Genomic DNA, 23,430 nt, shown 5'->3' with positions numbered 1-23,430 from the left:
CACCTTGTGATGTCTAAGAGCAGTTGAAAACCACACACAATCCAGCTTGGCTGGCTGTGTTTTGCCCACCCCACAATGCCCCTGGCCCTCACATGCATATCAATATTGACGAGTTCAAGGTGCACTCTCTCTATGTGCGCTGCCTGCCTCCCACTCAGTTATTTTTAAATAAATCTTGGTGTCTCTCATTTCCATTGTCAACTCAGATGCAATATTTTATTGGCATGTTGTTGAAACAACCAAGTATAACAAATTAGGGAGACCGGGGAGGATACTGACAGGAGGAAGACAGTTAAAGCCAGAACACTCCAGGCATTGACCCTGGAGGAGACAAGGACAACTTCCCAGTCTTGTTCTGGGATTCCAGGTAGTTCCATCACAATAAGTAGACAGGGGCTGGGACGGCACTTCCTAGCACCAGAAGGTATTGAAATCATTGAAAAGATACAAACTAATTCCAGAGTGTGATTGCCTTTGATTCTCATTAGCAGCCTCTACAGACACCTCCCAAAACCCACCCAGCGGTAATGAATAGGACCCAGTCTCCAATGCGCTCCTACATAAATGTAAGTACCTGGGCACAAAAGTCAACACAGAGGTCATTCCCAGAGGCCCATAGATGGGTTTTACTTGCTAACATACCCAGGCCGGAAATTTGAATTAGTGTCTTACATTAAAAATTAGAAAAATGCATATTAAGAGAAAGCCAGAAGTGGCGCTGTGCCTTGAGTAGTAGAGCGCTTGCCTTGAGCTGAAGAGCACAGGGACAGCATCCACGCCCAGAGTTCAAGCCCCAAGACCAACAACAACAAAAAGAAAAGAATGCATATAAAAGTGCATTGTTCTAGTTTGGTTTGTTTTATCTTAGGGACACTAGGTATTCATCAAGTACGACAAGAATGTGTTGAGCAGCGAATTTGACAAGAGCACCAGTATTCTCCTAAGAACCAACATGCCTTCTCTGCCATTCATTGTTGCTTCACTTCAGGAGGATATCTGCCAACCCTATCCATGCCTACATAAACCTGCTCCCCCTGTCATGTGCCCTTTTAAAAAAGAACTCATGCATATATACTGATTCCAGAGGAGTTAATCAAAAGCAAGTTATTAAGTTAAATGTTATTCAAAATCAGAACTTCTAGCAACTGATGCTTTTCGGCATTAGGAATGCATATACAGTGCATTCCATGCTTCTGGGTCTTTCCTTGCTCAGAATCTGTAAGATGGGCACCGCAAGAGTTCCCACCTGACAGTCCTAATGGGCCTGGACCTCTGATAATGTTTTCCTTATTGGCCTCAGGCCACTGTTAGGCTGTTCTCCTGGCCTCTCCTTTCTTCTTTCGGCAATTGTCGGTCTTTCTTTTCTGGCTTCTATCTGCCAACAGATGAGGCTCCTCTTAGAGGATCCTATGGATGACCAAGTGATCGTGCATGGAGTTTCAACATCCTTTCTCCTCTCTGAACCACAGCTTTGCCAAGTGTGCCTTGACTGTTGTCATCTCTTCATTCTTCAACTATCACCAGTCCATCCCAGCCTTCACAACCTTGCTGCATGGGCCAGCACATTGATCTCACCTGGGACTGAGCAAGAAATTCAGGCCTCGCCTCTGGTCTGCTGAATCAGAATCTTCACATGAGTAAGATTCTCTCCCTGTGCCGCTCATTTGGGGAATGCTCAGGAAGTATTCTTTGTAAGATTCTAATTCAAAGGCACACCAGCCTAATATTCATGGGTTGAACATATTTCCTACATTGTTCTAGTAAATTATTTAAAAACATTGCTAAACCCTTTGCAAACATTTCATTAGAAAGCACAGTGAACTATGATCTAGAATTCTTTCTGATCTCTCAATTACTTTTTGTAAATTGTCAAGCTACTGACTTTGGAGAGCATTGGCACGTGCTCACATGTGGCTGCTGATATCCATAGAACAATGAGCAGGCAAGGCAGCAAGAGCTTCCATCAGAATCTCAAGTCCTTCATTCTTTTCTTCCTGAAACTGACCCTTGCATAGAAAATAGATGCTCACATGGGCAGCAGAACATTTTTGGCCTTGACTTTCCCTTTGCTTTCTCCTAGTCCTCCATCTCCCAACGTTTTCTGTGAACTGTTCTAAGTGAAAATCAGAAACATTTAATCCATGAGTATTTGATAGTGTAGCCAGATCCCCAGCACTGAACACAATGCAAGAATGGTGACCTTATTCCAACTTTAGAAAAAGAGCCCCCAAATCAATAGAAAGCTGTGTAATTGATATTGGACTTTATCCTCTAACTGTTGTATTTTGAGGGAAAGATCTTTTGGTTTATTTGTTATCAATGCTAAAGGTATTAATGTTAACATACTTAATACATTCATTGGTTTAAGAATACAACTTGATCTAGGTGATTCTTTCTATTTTTCCTGGTAGAAATCATACCTTGCTTATAACTCTGCCAAGCATATCATATAATAGCAACTAGTAAACATACACAGAAAGTTATGATTCACTAGAAGTTGCATGATAGGCATACATTTCATTATAAAAATTACTAACACAGGGGCTGGGAAGGTGGCTCAATGGTAGAGTGCTTGCCTTGCATGCATGAGGCCCTGGGTTTGATTCCTCAGCAACACATAAGCAGAAAAAGCCAGAAGTGGCACTGTGGCTCAAGTGGTAGAGCACTAGCCTTGAGCTGAAGAGCTGAGGGACAGTGCCCAGGCCCAGAATTCAGGCCCCACAACTGACCAAAAAAATTATTAACACAACTTGGAATAGTTAAAGATATCATTTGTGCAGAAAAATTATTTTATACAGTGGGTAAATAGCCTTCCTACATGAACCAAGAACTAGAGAAACCATGCTTTTATTTTATAGGACCTGAACATATGTCTTTTATTTTGCAATGCATAATTCATTCATTTGATCAGTATCTATTGTGCATTGACTTTGTGCAAGAGCTAATGTTGAAAACTTGGTAATAATGGAAACTCACAGACATCACTGCTGTGTAAATCTCAGTAAGTTTAACAAACTATTGCATGAAAAAATATTTAGAGATCAAGTTTGCCAATTCAAAAGGCAACCTGACATACATATGTGAAAATGGAATGATGACCCTTGTTGAAATTGGCTTGGGAAGTAGGGAATAGAAATGAAGCAGAGTGAAGGGGAGGACCTGATCAAGGAATATACATTGCCTGCTTATCTGGACACATCACAATGAATCCACTTGCGCAACCAACTGATACTAAAAAATGAAGCGGGGGGGGGGGGGGGGGGGGGGGGAGAAGTAACCTGACAGGCAGGTGGCCAACCACTTTGTCATATTGTTGCTACAATTGTATTATTATGTAGCTATAAAGAGTGCTCTTAATGTACCATGGCATATAACTTCAATAGAATGTATAGTAGACAACCAGTCATAGTTTGTTGAATGACTCATTTTCCTAACTTGTGTTTTGAATAAGAAGTCTGGCCAAATGCTTGCAACATATGCAATGAAATCAGAGAAAAGTGACAATTTCTGAAAATGAAGTTAAAAGTCAGGATGAGGCTGGTTGACCGATGTAATTTCCATTGTTATGATGGAGTGCTTTATGTATTTTGTCCTCGGATAAAAATTAGATTTAGTCATAGAACTAGAAAATACTGACTTAAAAATTTATGTATGAGATGGACTAGAGGAGAGACACTGTCCTTTATGATAAGCCTGACAACTATTCATCCCAGGATGAGTCTTATTCATGACTTGTGAAGCCTCTTGAATACCTGATTTCATGTAGTTTATCAGTTTTGGAATCATTAATTCTCTTTGCAAATATTGCTTCTAATGTCACTTTGCCACTTCTACTTCTTGGTCTTCAGTTATGCATGTAATTGACCTGCCCCAAGGGACATAATTCTCATGCTTCTTTTCTCCTTATGATTCCTCCATGCTTTGGGATATTTTCTACTGATCTATTTTCTTGTGTTATATTAATCTGCTCTGATTTGCCCTAAATATCTACTTAGTCCCTTAATCTTTTAATTTTGCTATATTCTATTTAAGCTAACTCACCTTAACAGACCTGGCTGTGTTCCATTTTGTGGGTTTTCCATCTGATCTGGCAGACTCTTGAGCCCATTTCCATCTTATTTCCCAACAACATGAGGGTAATATCCATGTCTTTGAAATCCATGAGAAAGAATGGAATGGTAGATGGAACAATCAATAGAACTGTGGTTATAGACCAGGAAGTAACCATTTCCTTACAGGGAAGCAGTTTCTGTAGAAAGAAATATGGTATAAAGCAGGGAATCCAATCTAGACAGGATGGAGAAAGACCAGTAAGGTTAGATATATGACTGAGAGGGAAAATTTTAACCAATTTGTAGTACAGAGAAGTATAATGAATTATTAAATGACCTTCAGTATTAGTTCAGTATTGTTTTGAGGTAGAATAAAGTAGAATGAACTGCTTTAACAGCTTGTTACACAAGAAGCTCTTTGTCAGTGTGAAGAATGTATAAGGCCAGGGAGTTTCATTTCCCAAGTGATACAAACCCCAGGGGATCCTCATGGCCCTACCCTGTACTCACTGTCAGAATTTCTGTACTGGAAATGCCTCAGCTATACCACAAGAGCCACTTGGCTATTTATCATGTTCTAATGCCTCCTTACTCTGCAAAGGTAGCTGTTTCTTTAAGTTAACGTTTAGATAAAGAGCAACATGGTAATAGGGTAGAGCAAAGACTTCTCCCTATCTTGTGTTACATCATAAAAATTTTGTACCTTAATACTTAGTAATTTTTCTCTGATAGACTAGGAAAAGTCCTTCTTTCCTGTCCCAAATAATAAAGCAAAAGGAATAAAAGAGAAAAGGTGAGGAAAGTAAAATAATAAATAAAGACAGAAGATTTGTGAAAAGGAAAGAGAATAAAGAAAAAAGAAGAAATCCAAGAATGAGCATATGAGAAAAATACAAACATATAAGAAGAGTAAAAGCCAAACAATATGGATATATATGACGAGGAGAAATTTTTGGTTACAGTTTTTCAAGTCGCTGAAAATCAGCTGAGGTGGAAGAACAAAACCTGGACTCAGTCAGAAATAAATACAACCCCTGTTGTCACTGTATTTGATTCCGGTGCCCTGCATGTTGTATATACATTTTTCTAATTTGGGGAGGGGAAGGGAAATAACAAAATGCTGAAATAAGGGTACAGGTTGACCCACTGTAACAATGAGATGTACAAGACACTATGCTGGAACCAAACTTTACAACTTCAGGTGTGGGGGGAGGGAGGAATTGGGGAGGTGGGGAGGGGAGGGATGGTAGGGGATAAAGAAAGGAGGGAAACAATGCTCAATAGGAAATGTACCATTACCTTACTCATGTAACTGTAACCCCTCTGTACAGTATCTTTACAATAAAAATATATATTCAAAAAAACTAAGAGACCAGAAAGTATAAAAAAAGAAAAAAAGAAAGAAATATAAACTTTGAGAATTCCAGAACAAGAGGTTTGCAGAGGTCATAGCTGGAGACATTCACAGGGATTTGCTCTGGATTATGTTTCGTTGTTGTTATTGTTTTTGTTTTTTTGGTTTGGGGGGTTTTGTGCAATTTTTGTTGTTTTTGTTTGGTGATCAGCCCTTCTGTCCTTAAAATAAAATTGTTGATGCCAAAAATTCTTTTGTTTTACTGGGATATAGCTACTGAGACTAGCAACTGATATTTATTGGAAATCAAAACCTACAGGACACTTTTTCAACATCTTCTTTCTAGGTTGGAAATGTTTTTTTAAATGGGCATTTACTGAGTACTTACTATATGTTAGAAATGTGGAACAGTTATCTATTTCTTTGTGTGTTCATTTAATTCTGCAGTGCTGTGCTTAAATTCAGGGCTTCTAGCTTAGGAGGCAGGTGTTGTATTGTTTTAGCCATGCCTCCAGGACAATTCTTGGCTTTTGTTTTGGTACCATGCCCTTATATTCTCTCTCTCTCTCTCTCTCTCTCTCTCTCTCTCTCTCTCTCTCTCTCTCTCTCTCTCTCTCCCCTTTCTTTATCCTTTTTCTCTTTCTATTTTTTGCCTTTTGAGGTATTGCAGACTGAACTTGGCACCATGCATGTTAGATAAGCAATCTACCATTGAACTGCCCCTCAACCCCTAATGCCATAACTTCATTGCCATTATGATGCCATAGGAAAGTATCTGCTCTTAGGATACACAGGATTTGTTGTTAACATCTACAAAGCTGAGGGGTCATAGCTTTCATCCTACTTTCCTTTTGTTTACACCTCTGTCCAGAAAACCAGAAATGGCGCTGTGGCTCAAGTGGTAGAGCGTTAGTCTTGAGCTGAAGAGTTGAGGCACAGTGCCCAGGCCCAGAGTTCAAGCTCCACAACCAACAACAAAAAAAAATTATCAGTATTTTTGCAAACTCAATTTTTTGAAACATAAGTACCATGGTAACATCAGATGTAAAAAACAAACAATAACATGCCATATGAAAATGTCCCAGTTGGGTGAAAATGTCTCTTTGTTTGATATGTAGAATAAAAGATAGAACAGGTAAAGGTACACACATTGATTCATGTTTGCTTTATCATGGTTTAAAACACCATATATTTTACTTAATTGCTTACCGTTGATCTAACACATTAGGACATTGGGGATTGAACTCTGGGCCTGGAGCTTGCTAGACAGGCACTCCACCACTTGAGCCATGCTTCCTACTTCCTTCACATTGGTTATTTTTGAAGTAGTAGCTTACTTTAGGTCCAGGTTGGCCTCGCCTGTGGTCCTCCTGTGCTTCCCTGTCTTGCTGGGCTGACAGGTGCCTGTTGCTCACCAAGCCATCATGCTTTCCCAGTAACTGGGATAAAGAGTTCAAAGGACCATGCCAAGTCATTGGTTGAGATAGAGACTCACAAATTTTTTTTCCAGGCTGTCCTCAAACCGCAGTCCCTCAAATCTCTGTTTCCCAAAGTAGTTAGCATTATGGACTTGAGCTATCGCATCTGTATCCAACTAATGGAGATTGTACAGGTGTGAGTATGAGTATGTGTGTGCTAGGAATCAAATTCAGTGTCTCATGCACACTAGGCAAACACTTCCCCAATGGGTTACATCCCTGTCTCACAAGCATGAACATTTTTTTTATAATCTGCTTTATTCTTGGCTACATTTTCAGCATCTAGAATGGTCAGTACATACAATAGGTATTCTGTAAGTGTTTATAGAATGGAATGAATGATGAATGAATGAAGGAACTCGGCAACATGATGTAATAGTCAAAGAATATACTTCATAGATATGGTCTATGGTATAAAATTTAAGACACCTTTCCTAAGTCTGATTTTCCTACATTCCCATCTGTAAAATGGAATTAATTAAGCCAACTTTGCAGGATTTACAATGTGTACAGTGCCTGACATAGTATGCTCTCAATGTGTCTATTTTTATTTTCCATTAAATTTAAGATCTCAAGAAGAGGTGATCCCAGATTATAGTAGCCTCAAGTATCTAACACACATTCCTCCACTCGAGCTACTAACATATAATAAGTTCTCAGAAATAGGCAACCACAGTAAGGCACAAATCTGAGGACGCACAGGGGTACCTGTAGAGATTTAACGTCAGAGTGAGGATTTAGCGAGCTACAGGCTGCGAGGGTCAGCTGCCATTGGGCCCATGACCTGTCAGATGGTCTTGAAAATGCAACACGAGGAACAGGAGAGATAAGAGGGCAGCAGGCATTTTCAGTGCAGGCTGCTACAGTCTGGAGAGCTCCAGGCCCAGAGGCGGGAACGTTCATGTGCTCAAGGGCCCAGGAGTAAAGCCAGGCACTCCTGGGTGCTCAAGAGGTTTGGGTGCAAAGTGTCAAATAGAAGGCAGTCTAGCCCTGGGAGCTGAGCTCCTAGTAGAAGCGAAGAGCGCCCTCTGTTGGCCAACAGCAGCACCCGCGGGGAGCTCCTGGGCCTGGGCAGGTGGGCCTGAAGGCTGCGCCCAGAATTTCTCAGCCTGGCAGCTGGAGTGGGCGATTGCGCCCCCGCCCAGGCGGATGAAGACCCCTCTTAGCTGCTGGGTAGGAAGAGAAGGGGGCACTGCTCACGTTAGGAAGCTGTGGGGTTTCTGTGCTAGGGAATCGGATGAATGCTACAAATCAGATTAAAATGTAGGAAACGGCAACTGGAAGGACAGTTTTCAAAGCATAGTGCCAAGCAGCCTCCTGGGATAGTACAAGGGCTTCTTGGGCCCTGCTCCCTTCCACCCCTCCCTGCTCCCCCCTGTCCCTAGAGCCCCTTCCTGGTAGCATCTTACACTCCCAGAGGAGTCAGAAGCCCCTAGAGCTGAGTAAGCGTTGAGACCAGACATGGGACCTGCTCTTGTCCTTGTTGGCAGGGGCTCGCCTAGAATAGCCAGAAGGAGGTGGCACAGGCCCAGGCAGCTTCAGTGGACCTTGGTGAGGCGGGAGATGCCACTAGGGGACACATGCGCACGGTCTCCTTCCTGACCCGCAATCCCATTTCCGTTTTGTATTTCTTGGTTGAAAAGGAATGCACCTCAAATTGTATATATAAAATATATGTGTGTATACATAAATGTATATGTTTGTGTATAATATATATAATGTGTATGTATATACATATATAATACATATATACAATCCAACTCTAGAGTGGTAGTTGCAACTTTTCGTGTGTCTAGTGATGGAGTATTTTTTAAAATTAAAGTAGCAGCTGGCATCAGAATTCTTCATGGTGGCAATGGGGTACTAGGGATATTGCCCAGTGAGAGAGTGTGTAATAAGCATGCACAAGCACCTCCCATCCAAATAAATAAACAAACAAAACCTAAGAATGTGGGTTAGGAAGAAGAAAAATAAGAAAGTAATGCAGGGATGAATATGACCAAGGTAACAATATACCTATGTTTTAAATACCCCTCACTTCATACAATTAATGTGAGGAATATAAATAGATTTTTTTATTCCTCTTCCGGTGGGAGTAGAAGATACAGAAATTCTTTTTGCTTTTGAAAAACAGATGACACATTCTCTGAGCTGGCATAGGAAGGGGGTAGAGGAAAGGTAGGGACTGGAAGAAGGAATTTTAGAGATGAGGAGCTGGACAGCACAGGGAGTTTTAGTTGTCCTGAGCAAGTGGGCATTTGGAGGCCCCGTAAAGAAGTGTTAACGAATGAGTAGGTCGGGGCAAGCAATATAAACATGGTGTCAGGGAAACATAGTGTAGGATGTTATGAGCCTGAAACCCACTTATATGTCATTGAAATACCAACAAACACTGTAAGAAAACAGATCTGATGATTAGCTATGTTTCGATATCCCAGAGAGTACCAGGAAAAATATTCAAAAATGAGAAGCCATGAGAAGCATGCAGAAAGTAGAGTGAATAACACTAGGGCCTTATTTCCTCAAGATGTTCTGGGTGAATACATAATGTATAGTACCATATTTTAAAAAGCTAACTTACTGCAGCTCATAGTCTGTATATAGACCAACAACTGTTTTTGTAAATAAAACTTTATTGGAACACGTGTATCTATGTCTTATAGCCTTATAGCCACGATTCACATTCCTGGGATCTTGAGACTTTTAAGACTATTGGAAATATAGAGATACTTAGAAAAAAAGTGCAGAAATTCATTTGATTTTTTTGTTATTTGAAATATTTGTTTCCTGAAAGATAGCATTTAATTTAATAATAGCAAAAGTCTAGAATAGAAACAATGAACTCTGGTATCAGACAGAAAAACAAAGAATCTTTTTTTTTTTTTTTTTTTGTCAATCATGGGGCCTGAACTCTGGGCCTGGGTGCTGTCCCTCAGCTCTTCAGCTGTAGACGAGCTAGTGCTCTACCACTTGAGCCTCAGCCCCACTTCCAGTTTTTTCTGCTTAGGTGGTGCTGAGGAATTGAACCCAGGGCCTCATGCATGCAAGGCAAGCACTCTACCACTGAGCCACCTTCCCAGCCCCAAAACAAAAAATCTTCTTTTTTTTTCTTTCTTTTTTTTTGGGGGGGGGGTCTGGTCATGGAGCCTGAACTCTGGGCCTGGGCGCTGTCCCTCAGCTCTTCAGCTCAAGGCTAGCACTCTACCACTTGAGCCACAGCGCCACTTCCGGCTTTTTTCTTATGTTGTGCTGAGGAATCGAACCCAGGGCCTCGAGCATGCAAGGCAAGTGCTCTACCACTGAGCCACCTTCCCAGCCCCCAAAACAAAGAATCTTAAAAAGACTGCTTTGCCAGCAGCTAACTCCCCGGTTGCTTAACACCAATTTCCTGTAACAAATACACTTAATAGTTCTGTTTCTCTTTCTAAACCCTGACTGATACACACACACACACACACACACACACACACACACACACACACAAACTGTATGAAACTGAGAATTTGAAAGTCATCTAGTTTCATTTCTGCCAATTTTGATTATTGTTTTATGGAAGTTATTTTGGTGGGTTTGAAATCCTTTAAAGTATATGGGATTTTGCAAATGATTCTCTTGTACACCATCTCTAGGACTCTGAGATGACTTCAGTCTATGTTTAGGCATGCCAAGTATTTCATACATAGTTCTCTATCTGTATATTCTCTTGGACTCCTCCCCAGGCATGTGACAGTAATGCCAATTCTGATCAGAATATGATGTTTATATTCCATCTTTTTATTTTGTAGGGAATACAAAGCTGAGGTGGATTAAGTTCTTAGGAGTTTTTAAGAGGCATGTTGTGTACTACCTGTAAAGTAGTTCTTAGAAACTTGTGGGTTCACCTTACCAAAGATAGACACAGAAATCAAAAGAAAGTGCATTTGTCTGTGAGATAAAGAACTTTGATTCAGGAGCAGGCAGGTAGGCAGGCAGGCAGCCCTGGATAGTGTCCCACAAGCAAACACAGGAACAGATTTCACAGGTTATGTCCACAATTGTGAGAGGCAATTTATTGAATGGGAGATGGAGAGACAGAGAGAGCAGAAACAACACTTCTGGTGAACTATTTTCTTCAACCAAACTCTACTAGTTCCCATCACCCCCCAATAATGTAACCAGACTATGAAATCATCCATGGACTAATCTATTGATTAGGTGTAAGTCCTCCTGATCCAGTAACTTTTTAATGTTTAGATTCACTAGCTGGACCAAACCCTTCAACATCTTCAACATATGAGACTTCTTGGGATCATTTCATAACCAAACCACCACAGTGAGTTAATGAGGGTATTCCTAATTGAACAACGTTGAAGGCTGCATTAAATTGACTTCACTCAGTTCACATAAATTAGAACACTCTGTGAGTTGACTTTTAGCAAGTATGAGCATATTTCTATCTTCTTTCTAAAAGGACTTTACCCTACTTCCTTCATTTTTGCTACAGAATCAGTATATATTTCCGGTTTTTATTTTCACTTCCATTATTTTCAGAACATTAAAGACACAGAATAGTGTCTAATACATGGTTGAAATGTAGTGAATACTGGGTGAATTAATGTAGAAAGAGTTATTGATTATGAATGGATAAGGATAAACCCTTAAAGCTAGATGGATGGGAGAATTGGGAAAATATGTTGTTCTTGTTATTTCAGTTGCCTTGTAACTCTCCTTAGTCATTCAGAAAAATACAGAGAATAAACACTGCCAAGTTAGTGATAACTATCTGTACATGGAGAAACTACTTAAAATAACTGCTTCTGGTCATGATAGGGCTTAGGCATTAGAGGCAGTAAAAGACATTCATGCATTCACTCACTTATCTTAAAACAATAACCACACAATTTCCAGTTTGGACTTTTACTCCATGGTGATGCCAAAAATAATATTGACTCCCCTTATCAACACACAGAATTTCCTAATGAGATTACTAACTTTGTTTTTCTTTTTGTTACTGTTTTACAAGTGGTTCTAGCCTCCCTTATCTGTACTACAAATGTAAAATGAAACCAAAGCTATGCAAACCTGAGAGACAAGGCATGGCATGTTCCCATTTTGAGAACCCTTCTTACGGTCCCGTTTCCTTTCAGTTTCCCTTTCCTGGCTAAGAGTGTGTGTCTGGTGTGAATAAGACTCAGTGTCAGTAGCCCTAGTGACATCAGCCAAAGGGCCACAGCCTGAGAAAGAACAGCAATCTTTACCAAAGCAATGTGTTAGCTTGCTTTCTCTCAGGAAGTAATAACAACGTTGGTTTTATGTTCTCAGTTTAACAACTTTATATCCATGCTGATAGAAAAGGAAAAGTAAGTCATAAGACTAGTTGGACTGACTCCAAAGCTGAAATCCAAAGCAAGAGTTAAGGGATTGGGGACACTGTGACCAGAGGAGCTTACGCAAGACACATGTAATGTGTAGGAAGGGGGGGGGGCGGTCCTAACATTTAACAGCTAACAATGTGGCAGCACCAGCCTTGGGTTTCTCCTGATTTATCTCATTTAATCCTTATAATAAATGTATTCAATAGGAATCAGAGGCAGAGAAAGACTAAGTAATGTTCCCAAGGTGACACAACCAAGAGGTTGTCCTATTTTACTTTAAGACCTAGAAAATCTAAAATCATTTTATTTAATTTTATTTTTATTTTTTGTTGGTCGTGGGGCCTGAACTCTGGGCCTGGACACTGTCCTTCAGCTCTTTAACTCAAGGCTAGTGCTCTACCACTTCAGCCACAGCACCACTTCTGACTTTTTCTGCTTATGTGTTGCCGAGGAATCGAACCCAGGGCCTCATGCATGCAAGGCAAGCGCTCTACCACTGAGCCACCTTCCCAGCCCTCTAAAAACATTTTGCGGTGAATATTAGCCTAAGATATAAAATTACAAATGGAGAGGGTCTAAATAGTTCTTTAGGCTGTGGGAAAGAAATCTCATGAAATCTAAGTGAATGCTAAAATCGGTGTCTAAAGTTCAAATTTAAAAAATATTAACAGAAGATGTGCAATATATACACACCATCAAGTTGTGAAGATTATAGACCATACAGAAAGACAGAGTTGTGTTGAATGTACCAGGATCTTTACCTAGCAATTCTGTTTGTATTCATATTTGTACACACATGCCAAGACATATATACTGATGTTCATGCAGCTTAGTTTGTAACAAAGCACCAGAAAAAAAACCCTGAAAGAACAGACAACAATAAATGAGAGATCTTATTTTATTAGTTTTCATCATGCCAGACATGACATACCATGAAGCTAATGCAATAATAATGGTAATAGTAACAATAAAGATGGTAGTTTTAAATGAAAGAAAATGTGCAATTCTTATCTCCAAAATATATACGAGGCAAATAAAGAGGGTGAGGAGGAGGTGTGGCCCAGAGCCCGGGGAACCTCCCAGTGCCCTCAGGTACTCCAGTTACCTGGGCAGGGGCCGGAACTGCTAGGGAAGGGAGCCTGTGTGCACTGGGGGAGAACAATGGGAAGAGGCCATTTTTCCCAGGCGGACCTAACATATATGTGGGGATTTATTGGACTGGCTTTCGTGATCACAGGCTGGAGAGTCCTCTAATGACCATTTGAAGGCAGGAGAGCCAAGAATATGAGTGTCTAAGAATGACCAACAATGCAGTTCCTGCCTGAGGTAGAAGCCCTGGGAGTCCTCTGGGACTCCATGCTCAATACTGAAGAGTTGAGTCCTTGGGCAACAGCACCTGCAAAAACCCACACCTGCTTAAAAAAGAGTACTGAGTGAGTGTCCGTGCAAGCGTCTCTTTCACTTCTTCAATCTTCTCTGACTTTTTGCTCCGTCCAGAGCCTTACCCACTTTCAGGGCAGGTCTTTCCCAACTCAGTTTGCTGACTCATATAGCAATGTCTCTGGAAACACCCTACAAACACAGCAAGAAGTGTGCTTGACCATTGTCTAGATGGTTAAGATGTCTGCCAGTCCAGTTGAGTGGACAATCAAGATTAGCTAACACAAGAATGAAGAAGGAAAAAGCAAGAAAAACACATTGCTCGGTCATCACAAATACTTTGTGGTATTCAAATGCTGAATACCAGAGATTTAAAGTGTCTAGGTCTCAGAGAATCCAGAGACATGTAAAGATGTTAAGCGACATTTGGCTTAGGTTGGAATCAGGTTAGATTGAGAAATGTCAGAGGATTGAAGGCTCTAAGAAAATCAAACGCCAAATGTCTCCCTTCTGGTCTCTTTGGTCAATGATTTTAATTATTAAAAAAAATCTAACATTTAGTTATTAGGTGACTGGCATCTTCATCAGGATATCTCATGTATTCGCTCATTGAATTCACCCATCACCCTTCATGAATATTATTCCCAATTCCCAATAAAAGAAACTAGCTGACAGTCAACAATTTCCTCCAAGCTGCATGCCATACAGATGGAGTTTGATTTCAAATGTAGATTGCCTCACATCAGAATCTGTGCTTCAAATCATGTGTTGATTAATGGCAACTGTTGGGGAAATGGAAGACAAAAGAAACGGAAAAAACTGGACTTCAGGTTAGGACTGTTGATTGAGGCACAACAGTAAGAAACTCAGCCTCCCCACAGGCTGGAGGCTGAGCTAAGGTGTGTGTGAGGGGGAGAGGGGGCTGAGTCAGGGGTTTTGTAGAGTCTGGGTGAGGAGACAAGGCTTACTCGCATTTAGTGTATAAGGGAATGACTGCAGATGCAGGCAGAGACCAGGGTATGTATTCCCTTATCCAAGGTCTCAAGCTTCTTGTAAAAATGTTCAAACAGCTCTACATCTGTCTTGCCCAGACCTTTTGGCCTTCTCAGGGTCCAGTTCTGTCTTCTAACTCTTTAACCCTTTCCTGGCCTCACAGTTCTGCCTCAGATCCTTACAGGCTAGTCCCATAACGGAACTTTTACAGCCAGGCTCAGGTTGCACACTTGGGATTAATAGGGTGGAGGTCAATTCTTCAGCAACGATGACTTTTTTTGATGACTGCCATACCAGTCAATGTGTACTCATCACTGCCGAGGCTGGAGCTTCGTTATCAGTGAAGGGAATAGACTAAAAACTGGTAGGGAGGTTAGCTGGGATTCCAAGGGGTGATACATAATGGTGAGGATGGTTTCACAGGACTTCAGGGAGGGGCTTTGTGAAGGTTGGAAATCTTGCCTGTCACAGCTCCAGATCTCAATCAGTTCTGACTGGCTGTACAGGGCCTCTCCCTGAAGGAACTGGCTCTTACTCAAAAGAAAATTCACTTTCTAGTTTCAGTTTCTTTGCTGACATCAACTTCACGGAAGCAGGAAAAGAAATCAGAAGCTGTTATATATTGCTTTCTAGCCTTCATCAGAGGCAGAGGAGGAACATTTCTGAAGAGAGTGGAAGCCTGAACTGAGCCTTTAAGAGCGTTTGAAACTGCCCGCATCAACCATGAGGTGAAGGTTCTTCTCCCTTCTCTGTATGCTGAGACGGTGTCTATGTTGCTGTGGAATGCAAGTTCTGAGCTCTACAGTCCAGAGCAAGGCCAGCTCTGTTTGGAGTTTATTTAATCACCTTATTGGACTTCTGTCTCGATAGCTGTAAATCTGTGCTGTTAAATCTGTGCTGTTTACTGGTGCTCCTTTGTTTCTTCCTCTGATTTCACTGTGCAGCCCCTAAGGGCATCTGCAGCTCTGTCTCCTGGGGAACTGAGAGCTGAGATCTGAGACAGAATTAGGCTGAAATATGTTTAATATAGTGTGTTTGTTAGCAACCTTCTTGTACAGATGTGTCTGAAGGACTCAGTTCTGTTTCTTGTTTAAATGCTTTAATTGGTGGATATTTATAAAAGTATTATTTAATAAAAAAAATAAGAAACTAAGGATTTAGTTTCTTCAGAGTTAAATGGTACTCAGATTGCCAACCTCATTTCCTGTGGAAATGAATTTAACTTTTAATACCATTGTCAGTGTCTAGGCTGTTAACTAAAGAGCCCAGGAAGCAAGTATCAAGAATTAGCCTTTCTGATGTATTACTCCTTTAAATATAAAGCCAAGTTCAAGCAGTGACTGTGGACATGAATTCAGTGCTGCTTGGAGAGATGTAATTAAGTATCTTTACTGAATATCTCTCTCCTGTACAGCTGCTATGTTTTATATCGTAGAGATATAAAACTGTTTCTTTTATGAAGTGAAAAAGAGCTGTGTGTGTGTGTGTGTGTGTGTGTGTGTGTGTGTGTGTGTGTGTGAAGGAAATACTCCAATAACCTCACTAAGAAGGAAGCTATTTCAGATTGGTTGTGGGCTTTTCAAAGGGAGATTGTTGTTATTAAGAAGTCCAATACCAAGCCACTCTCCTGTCCCCATCTACTGGAGGTATTGTAATGATTTTCTTTTTCTCTAAAGAAAAGGTGGGTCCTTCCAAGAAACTCCTGCTCCTTTTCCCTCCTTTTTGTGCTTTTGTTCTTGTTGTTTATTCTGGACAGGAGTTAAGTCTCCATTTATGTGAAGAATAAGAGACACTGCCTTAACATTCCAGCAGTGCCTCACAAAAAGTGATCCCCAGAGGACTAGAATAGGAGGATATGGGGGTGGGGGTGGGGACTCCTGCACCCACAGTCTGCAGCCTGCATGAGAGAATGGGGTGAGTCCTCCAGGATAGAGCCACCATCACAGTGCACAACAGTCTTTCTGTTTGATATGAAAAGCAGAAAAAAGAGGCAAATAGAAAGGGGGAAGAAGACTTGTGTGGACATTCAGACCAGGTGTGTGATCCTCCCCACTCCTCCCCCGTGGTTATCTAGGTATCTAGTGGTTGTATATGTTAGAATTCATCATGTTCAGAAGGTTGTGTAGCTTCTGGGAAAAAAAAGGCTGAATTATAGATACCATAAAACAATTGAGAGAAAAAAGAGCAATATTCGTAGGACACCATTTTTTAAATCGTTGGTTTGTTTGCTGGGTTTCTTTGTTTGTTGCTTATTCATTTATTTATAAATTTATTTATTTTGAGAACAATCCTGAAGGAATTCTTTAAGAGAATGGCAAATCTTTTTTTTTTTTTTTTTTGTCGGTCATGGGACTTGAACTCAGGGCTTGAGCACTGTTCCTGAGCTCTTTTGTTCAAAGCTAGCACTGTACCACCTTGAGCCACAGTGGAGAATGGGAAAATTTTTAAAATTTTTTCTAAGGACACCTTAAGGAAAACAAGTTAGTTGTTCCATAAGAAAAAAAGTTGTTTGCCTCAAGAACCCATACAACGCTACCTCTTACCCACATTCTAAAAAGAAACATCATAAGAGGACAAAAACAATTTCAATAGAAAGTTGAAATGCTATCTGCAGAATGATTCATAGGTCTGCTTGTTGAAACACAGAAATTACCAGTCTTTAAAGTAGAAGTGGGAGAGGGGAAAGAAAGGGAAAAACAATTCCACTTCAGTGCAAATAATGTGTCGGACTTTGCTTCCAGTTTAAGACATTGCCAACATAGATAACGAGCAAATTACGAGATGGTGTGCTACTGAAAACTAAAGAAGAGAAATGAATAAAAATGAAAATGACTGAAAATAAAATGCATGTGGTTAAAATAGAATAGTTGAACAAGAATAAAGTATGGAATGTTAAAAGAAATGGGCACAGCAGAAAGAACTGATGTTTACTGACAGTAAACCAATTTTATGATCTGTGCTGTCAGTCTAACCGTTTTTTTTTCTTTCCTGCTTTTGTTCTGTAGTGAGACCACTAAGAAATCCTTGGAGAGCAGCCTACAACAACTAAAATGCCATTTCACCTGGAACTTGCTAGAGGGAGAAAATTCCTTGGATGAGTTTGAGGACAGAGTGTTTAACAAGCATGAGTTTCAGAACAGTGAGTTTAAAGCCACAATGTGTAACATTTCGGCCTACATAAAGTACCACAGAGGCCAAAACAAGGCAGCTCTGGAATGCTTACGACAAGCTGAAGAGTTCATCCAGGCAGAGCATGCTGCCCAGTCAGAAATCCGAAGTCTGGTCACATGGGGAAACTACGCCTGGGTCCTTTACCACATGGGCCGACTCTCAGAAGCTCAGACTTATGTCGACAAGGTGAAAGAGGTCTGCACAAAGTTCTCCAGTCTTTATAGAATTGAGAGTCCTGAGCTTGATTGTGAGGAAGGGTGGGCCCGGCTGAAATGTACAAACCAAAATGAAGTGGCCAAAGTGTGCTTTGAGAAGGCTCTGGAGAAGAAGGCAAAACACCCAGAATTCACCTCTGGATGGGCCATAGTGAGCTACCGTCTGGATGTCCACCCACCAGTGCAGAACTCAGAAGGTGCTCTGAGGCAAGCTATTGAGTTGAATCCTAACAATCAGTATGTTAAAGTCCTCTTAGCTCTAAAACTCCAAAATATGAATGAAGGACAGGAACTAGTTGAAGAAGCCGTAAAGAAAGCCCCAGGTGCAACTGATGTGTTATGTAGAGCTGCAAAATTTTATCGAAAACAAGGGGCCCTGGACAAAGCAATAGAGCTGCTTAGAAAGGCTTTAGAGTGCATGCCAAACAATGCTTATTTGCATTATCATATTGGCTCCTGCTATAGGTCACAAGTCCTCCAAAGAGGAGAGAAGGCAATGAATGTGGAAAGAAAGCAATTTCTGGTACTAGTAGAACAAGCTATAGATCATTTAAGGAAAGCTGAAGAGCTCAATGTGAATATCTTTCAAATAGATAGCTATCTAGCTAATCTTTATACCATTGCAGGTCAGTACAAAGAAGCAGAGTTTTACTTCCAAAAAGAATTTAGCAAGGAACTTGGTCCTGTATCTAAACAACTTCTCCATCTGCGTTATGGCAATTTTCAGCTGTATCAAATGAAACGTGAAGACAAAGCCATCCAGCAGTTTATGGAGGGTGTGAAAATAAACCAGGAATCAAAGGAGAGAGAAAAAATGAAAATCAAACTACAAAAACTTGCTAAAGCACGGCTTTCCAGAAATGAAGCTGATACAGAAGCTTGGCATGTCTTAGCATTTCTTCAGAAGTTAGGTGGAGAAGTAGAGCAAACTGATGAAGACTCTGAGATGGATGCAAACTCTGGAAGCCATGTACCTTCTGCATCATTGGATGAGATGGAGAATGAAGACTAATGGACATGATGCCCATAAATCACCTCCCATCCATAAGGCCGGATGGAGGTTGAAACCCCTCAACAACTCACTGTGCAAAGTTTTGTTTTGGTGTTTTGTTTTGTTTTGTAGGTTGTGTGGCTTGAATTCTGGGCCTGAGTGCTATCCCTCAGCTCTTCAGCTTAAGGCGAGCACTCTACCACTTGAGCTATAGTACCACTTCCAGTTTTCTAGTGGTTTATTGGAGATAAGAGTTTCACAGACTTTCCTGTCCCAGCTGGCTTTGAACTGTGATCCTTAGATCTCAGCCTCCTGAGTAGCTAGCATTACAGGCATAAGCCACTGGCACTGGGCAGCAAAGTTTTTAACTGGAATGATATAAACATGTATGAAGACATTGCTCATTGTAGTGGATCAGTATTACGGGAGAATTTTTCTATGCCAGATATGTGCACCTCAATTTCTGGGTCATGGAGAGTACTGGGAGAAAGACCACTTAGGGCATGTATCCAAGAAAGTTAGCAAACAGCCTGTTCAACTCTTATATCTAGCAGATGAAGTGACATGCTTTACTCATCTTCCATGGAATGATGACTTAGACTTATTTCTATGATTATGTTTGTGTACATCAGCTAGAGCTTTCATCCATTTCTCTATACTTTGGATTATTTTTTAAAATTCATCACTGGCTGGTCCTGCCTCACCATTTATGTTCCATGTTAAATGAAAATCAGAGGGCACAAAGCCTAGATGGTATTTCATATATCATCATCTTCTTCTTCATCTTCTTCATCGTCATTTCCTCTCTGTATATTTCTCTCATTTCTGTCTCTGTTTTTATTCTCTCCTCCTCCTCCTTTTTTTCTCCTTCTCCTCTTCTTCCTCTTCCTCTTCAGTCAATCCTCAATCTACAGAGTCTCATTCAACAGGAGTTCTATTAATTGAGGTACCCTCATAGTTTGAAGACAGAGAACAGATCAGATCCAGAAAGTTCCTATCTGGGATTAACCAGGTCTCAGGCAAACCCATGAATGACTTCTGGGAGGTGTGAGGGAGAACTTTACAACCTCTTACAATTCTAACACTTCAGGAAAAGAAGAAGGAAAAGTTTGTACTATGTACTAACAATTGAAATATTCATTTCTTTAAATCTTGTGTGTAATCTCGGGAGGCATAGACAAAGAATAATCAAAAGAAAGAATAATGGGTGTTGATTAATCTTTGTAGATTATGTTAGTCACATAGACACACTTTCATTTGTTAGCCACTGTTAGGAAATATTCTATGTAATAAGAGTTGTTTTTTCAAAATGCCTTGACGAACCCATCTTTGAGATCACAGGAAAGCAGCCAATGGGTGACTAAGGCCTAGAAGAAAGTCATAGACAGTATCATTGATAGTGATGGCGATATAAACGCCTCTTTGAAAAATCTTCCAAGATCCTTAAACATGATGGCATGTTTGTGCTGGCTGCGATTTTCTAAGTAGACATTGCATAGACAAGGTGTTGAGGTTGGTGTGAACCAAAACAGAGTCAGCTGGACCAGCCTGAGACCCTGATTCACGCTCTGTGTGGAAAATATTTTTGGCATTAGTTAATAATTAAGCATATCACAATGCTTCTTATTAAGTAATTTAAACATGTCATAGTCAAAGACATTTTTTTGTTTACTCTGGTTTTGGGCACTGTCCCTGTGCTCTTCTGCTCAAGGCCAGCACTCTATCACATGACCCACAGTGTCACTTCTGGTTTTCTAGTGGTTTATTGGAGATAAGAGTCTCACGGACTTTCCTGTCCAGGCTGGCTTTGATCCTCAGATCTCAGCCTCCTGAATAGCTAGGATTTACAGGCATGAGCCACCAGCACCCGACACTCAAAGACTTTTAAAGTTAACAATTACAACTAGTTATAACAAAGTTCCTGTTGTTATCTATATAAAAATAATGTTGGATGTGTGTGAGATCATCAATGTATACTGTTTATCTTTCTGGAAAAAGTGATACCATTTATTATTAAATAACTTACCTGTGATAGAAAATAAAACTGTTTTAGTATATGTGAAATTTCACTGTACCTTCTTTCAGACTTAAATCTTAAGAACAAGTACTGCAAAGTGAAAAATTACACTGAGTATGAACTGAACTCAGATAACCTAGCAAGTTAGTTTGCAACTACTGAATCTATAAAATTCTACAGCTTTAAGAGTCCACGGTATATGCTTCTACCTGCGCGCGCATACACATGCGTGCGCGCACACACACACACACACACACAAACACACACACATTATCCAACCTCAACAGGGTGAGTCATTTCACTTTCATGTGTTAACTTTTGCTTTTAGTCATTCCTCTGGTATCCAGCCTCTTATATGAAAAATGAGGATTCATTTCTGGTTCTGTCTTATCCCACCTTCATCGCATAAAACAAAATCAGTAACAAAGTCTACAAGTGTCTGTATATTTTCTGAAGAATTTTCCTTATTATATAAAGACTAGAAAGAATCGAAACACCTTAGTGGAAAGCCATATAGTGTACCACTGGTAAACTTACCTCATTGGACAAATGTGTGTTTTTTTTTCCCCAAACGAAGGTCTAGCTCTTTTTGGCTGAGTAGATTATTAGTTCTGGTGCTTAGGGGAAAAAAACAGGAGTGTCCTACGTGACAGGGAAGATGGTCAGGTGGACCAACCTGATCACCAGAGGCACCTGTGTGTGCTACAGAATGTGCATGCCCTTGCATGTCAGCCCAACAAACCATACTGAACTAGAATTTTGAGAAGGAAATATGCGGAAAGGGTGGACAAGAGATAAATGACTTACCCTTATTTACTTCAGGGGGTAGCGCTAATGCATGATATTGGATAGAGTAAAGAAAATTACATGTGTTGCTCCTGCTTCTGGAAATTTCACTATGAGAACAAAAAAAGTCACATTAACTAGTCCTGATTAGAAATTCCCTGGGTCTTAGCCACCTCTCCCCTCATGTGACTCACCAAGTGGCATGTCCCACAGAACTGCCCCAGGTATTAATGAAAAACTTGGTCAGAATTACCTGATTGTATTTGCTATTTGTGCAGCCCCAACACCCACCCTATCAGCATTCACTGCCCACAAAACTATTCAAAAGGTCATTTTGAGAGTTCTAGCATCTTGTCCAAAGATGTGCTTAGGTACCACTGTACCAGTGGAGGAGTGGCGTGAAATTCTGTCATTATTGTTTTGGTTTCAAGTAATGCTTGTCATTTCTCAGTGAAAAACTTCCTCATATGGAGCTCAGGTCTAGTGTCTGGGAACAGTCATAACCCACTTCCATATTTATTTTTACCTGATTAGTTTTATGACACAGCAGCAAAAAAAGAAACAATTTTATATGTAGAAGACTTTTTTTTGCTCAGTGTTTCATAATTTTAAGTCCATGGTTGTCGGGTGCTATTGTTTAGGGGCATGTAGTGAGGCAGAGCATCATGGTGGAAGGGCATGGTGGAACAGAACTGGTACCCTCATGACCGCCAGGAAACACAGAAGAGAAAGAAAGGGGCCCTGAAAGGATATCACCCCAAGGGAAATACTCCAATGATATACTTCCTCCCATGAGTGCCCACCTCTGAAAATTTCCATCACCTCCAAATAATACCAACAAATTAGGAATCCATGGATGGATTAATCTATTAATTAGTCAGAGCCCCTTCCATCATTCGCCTTCATTTCCCCCTTCCATTCCTATCCTCGAGTCATGTTATTCAATTCTCAAATAATGTACATTGAATATAATGATTGCCTTTGCTCATCCAGATTTCATTTTGATATGTTCATATATGCATACACTATATCTTGATCAGACCCACTCTGTACATCACTCTCTTTCATCCCTTCTCCCTCTTTCAAACTAATCTTAGCAAGCTTTACACTTACATAAAGTATGTTCACCATACTTATCCTCCTTCATCCTCTCTGTTCATTTTCTCCCTTCCCACTAGTGACACACCCTCCACAGGACCTTTTTACATTCTTGTCATTTTTTCTTTGTTTGGCCTATGCTAATTGTTTAAAGGAATTTCAGTCTAGTATTTCCACAAATGCTTATATTGTACTTTAAACAGAGTGATCTCCTTGCTTGCTGTAGCTTTGCCCATATCCACCTCTATTGCAGAACAACTTTCAGTGAGCTTAGGTTTAGATTTGCTATCTTCACTCACAGATCCAATGTATTTTGATACTGTTCACCCTCTAACATTCTCTTTTCCTTCTCTCCCCACTCCTGAATCTTTTCTCAGAATCCTGCTATGAGTATCCAACAAGTAGGATAAATCATGTGTCCTGTTGTCTGAGTAGACTCAAATATGAAACTCTGGTCCCATCTAATCTTACCTTTATGTTCACAAATTCAGGAGCCGACCATTCATTGGAAAATGGCTTCTCCAGCTTACCAAGACCATTT

General features: G+C 40.5%; 2 protein-coding genes across 2 annotated transcripts in view; one reads left to right on the top strand and one right to left on the bottom strand.

Annotated features, from left to right (window-relative positions):
* The window catches only part of LOC122115975 (lysosomal acid lipase/cholesteryl ester hydrolase-like), a 37,890-nt gene extending 30,954 nt beyond the window's left edge, over nt 1–6,936 (bottom strand). The window contains exon 1 of the mRNA XM_042689598.1: nt 6,930–6,936. The gene's annotated coding sequence lies outside the window, so the exon portion shown is untranslated. The remainder of the gene's footprint in view (nt 1–6,929) is intronic.
* Nucleotides 6,937–15,206: 8,270 nt separating this feature from the next.
* Ifit2 (interferon induced protein with tetratricopeptide repeats 2) lies at nt 15,207–19,151 on the top strand. Its single transcript, XM_042689682.1, has 2 exons — nt 15,207–15,339; nt 17,617–19,151. Exons 1-2 carry the CDS (start codon nt 15,335–15,337, stop codon nt 19,007–19,009), a joined length of 1,398 nt encoding a protein of 465 aa, XP_042545616.1. The 5' UTR covers nt 15,207–15,334; the 3' UTR covers nt 19,010–19,151.
* The last annotated feature ends 4,279 nt before the right edge of the window (nt 19,152–23,430 follow it).

Source organism: Dipodomys spectabilis, unplaced genomic scaffold (assembly GCF_019054845.1).
Source record: "Dipodomys spectabilis isolate Male_0828 unplaced genomic scaffold, ASM1905484v1 ptg000125l, whole genome shotgun sequence".
Taxonomy (NCBI): Eukaryota; Metazoa; Chordata; class Mammalia; order Rodentia; family Heteromyidae; genus Dipodomys; species Dipodomys spectabilis.
The sequence above is the reverse complement of the archived record's forward strand: the minus strand, read 5'-3'. Positions and strand labels throughout refer to the sequence as shown.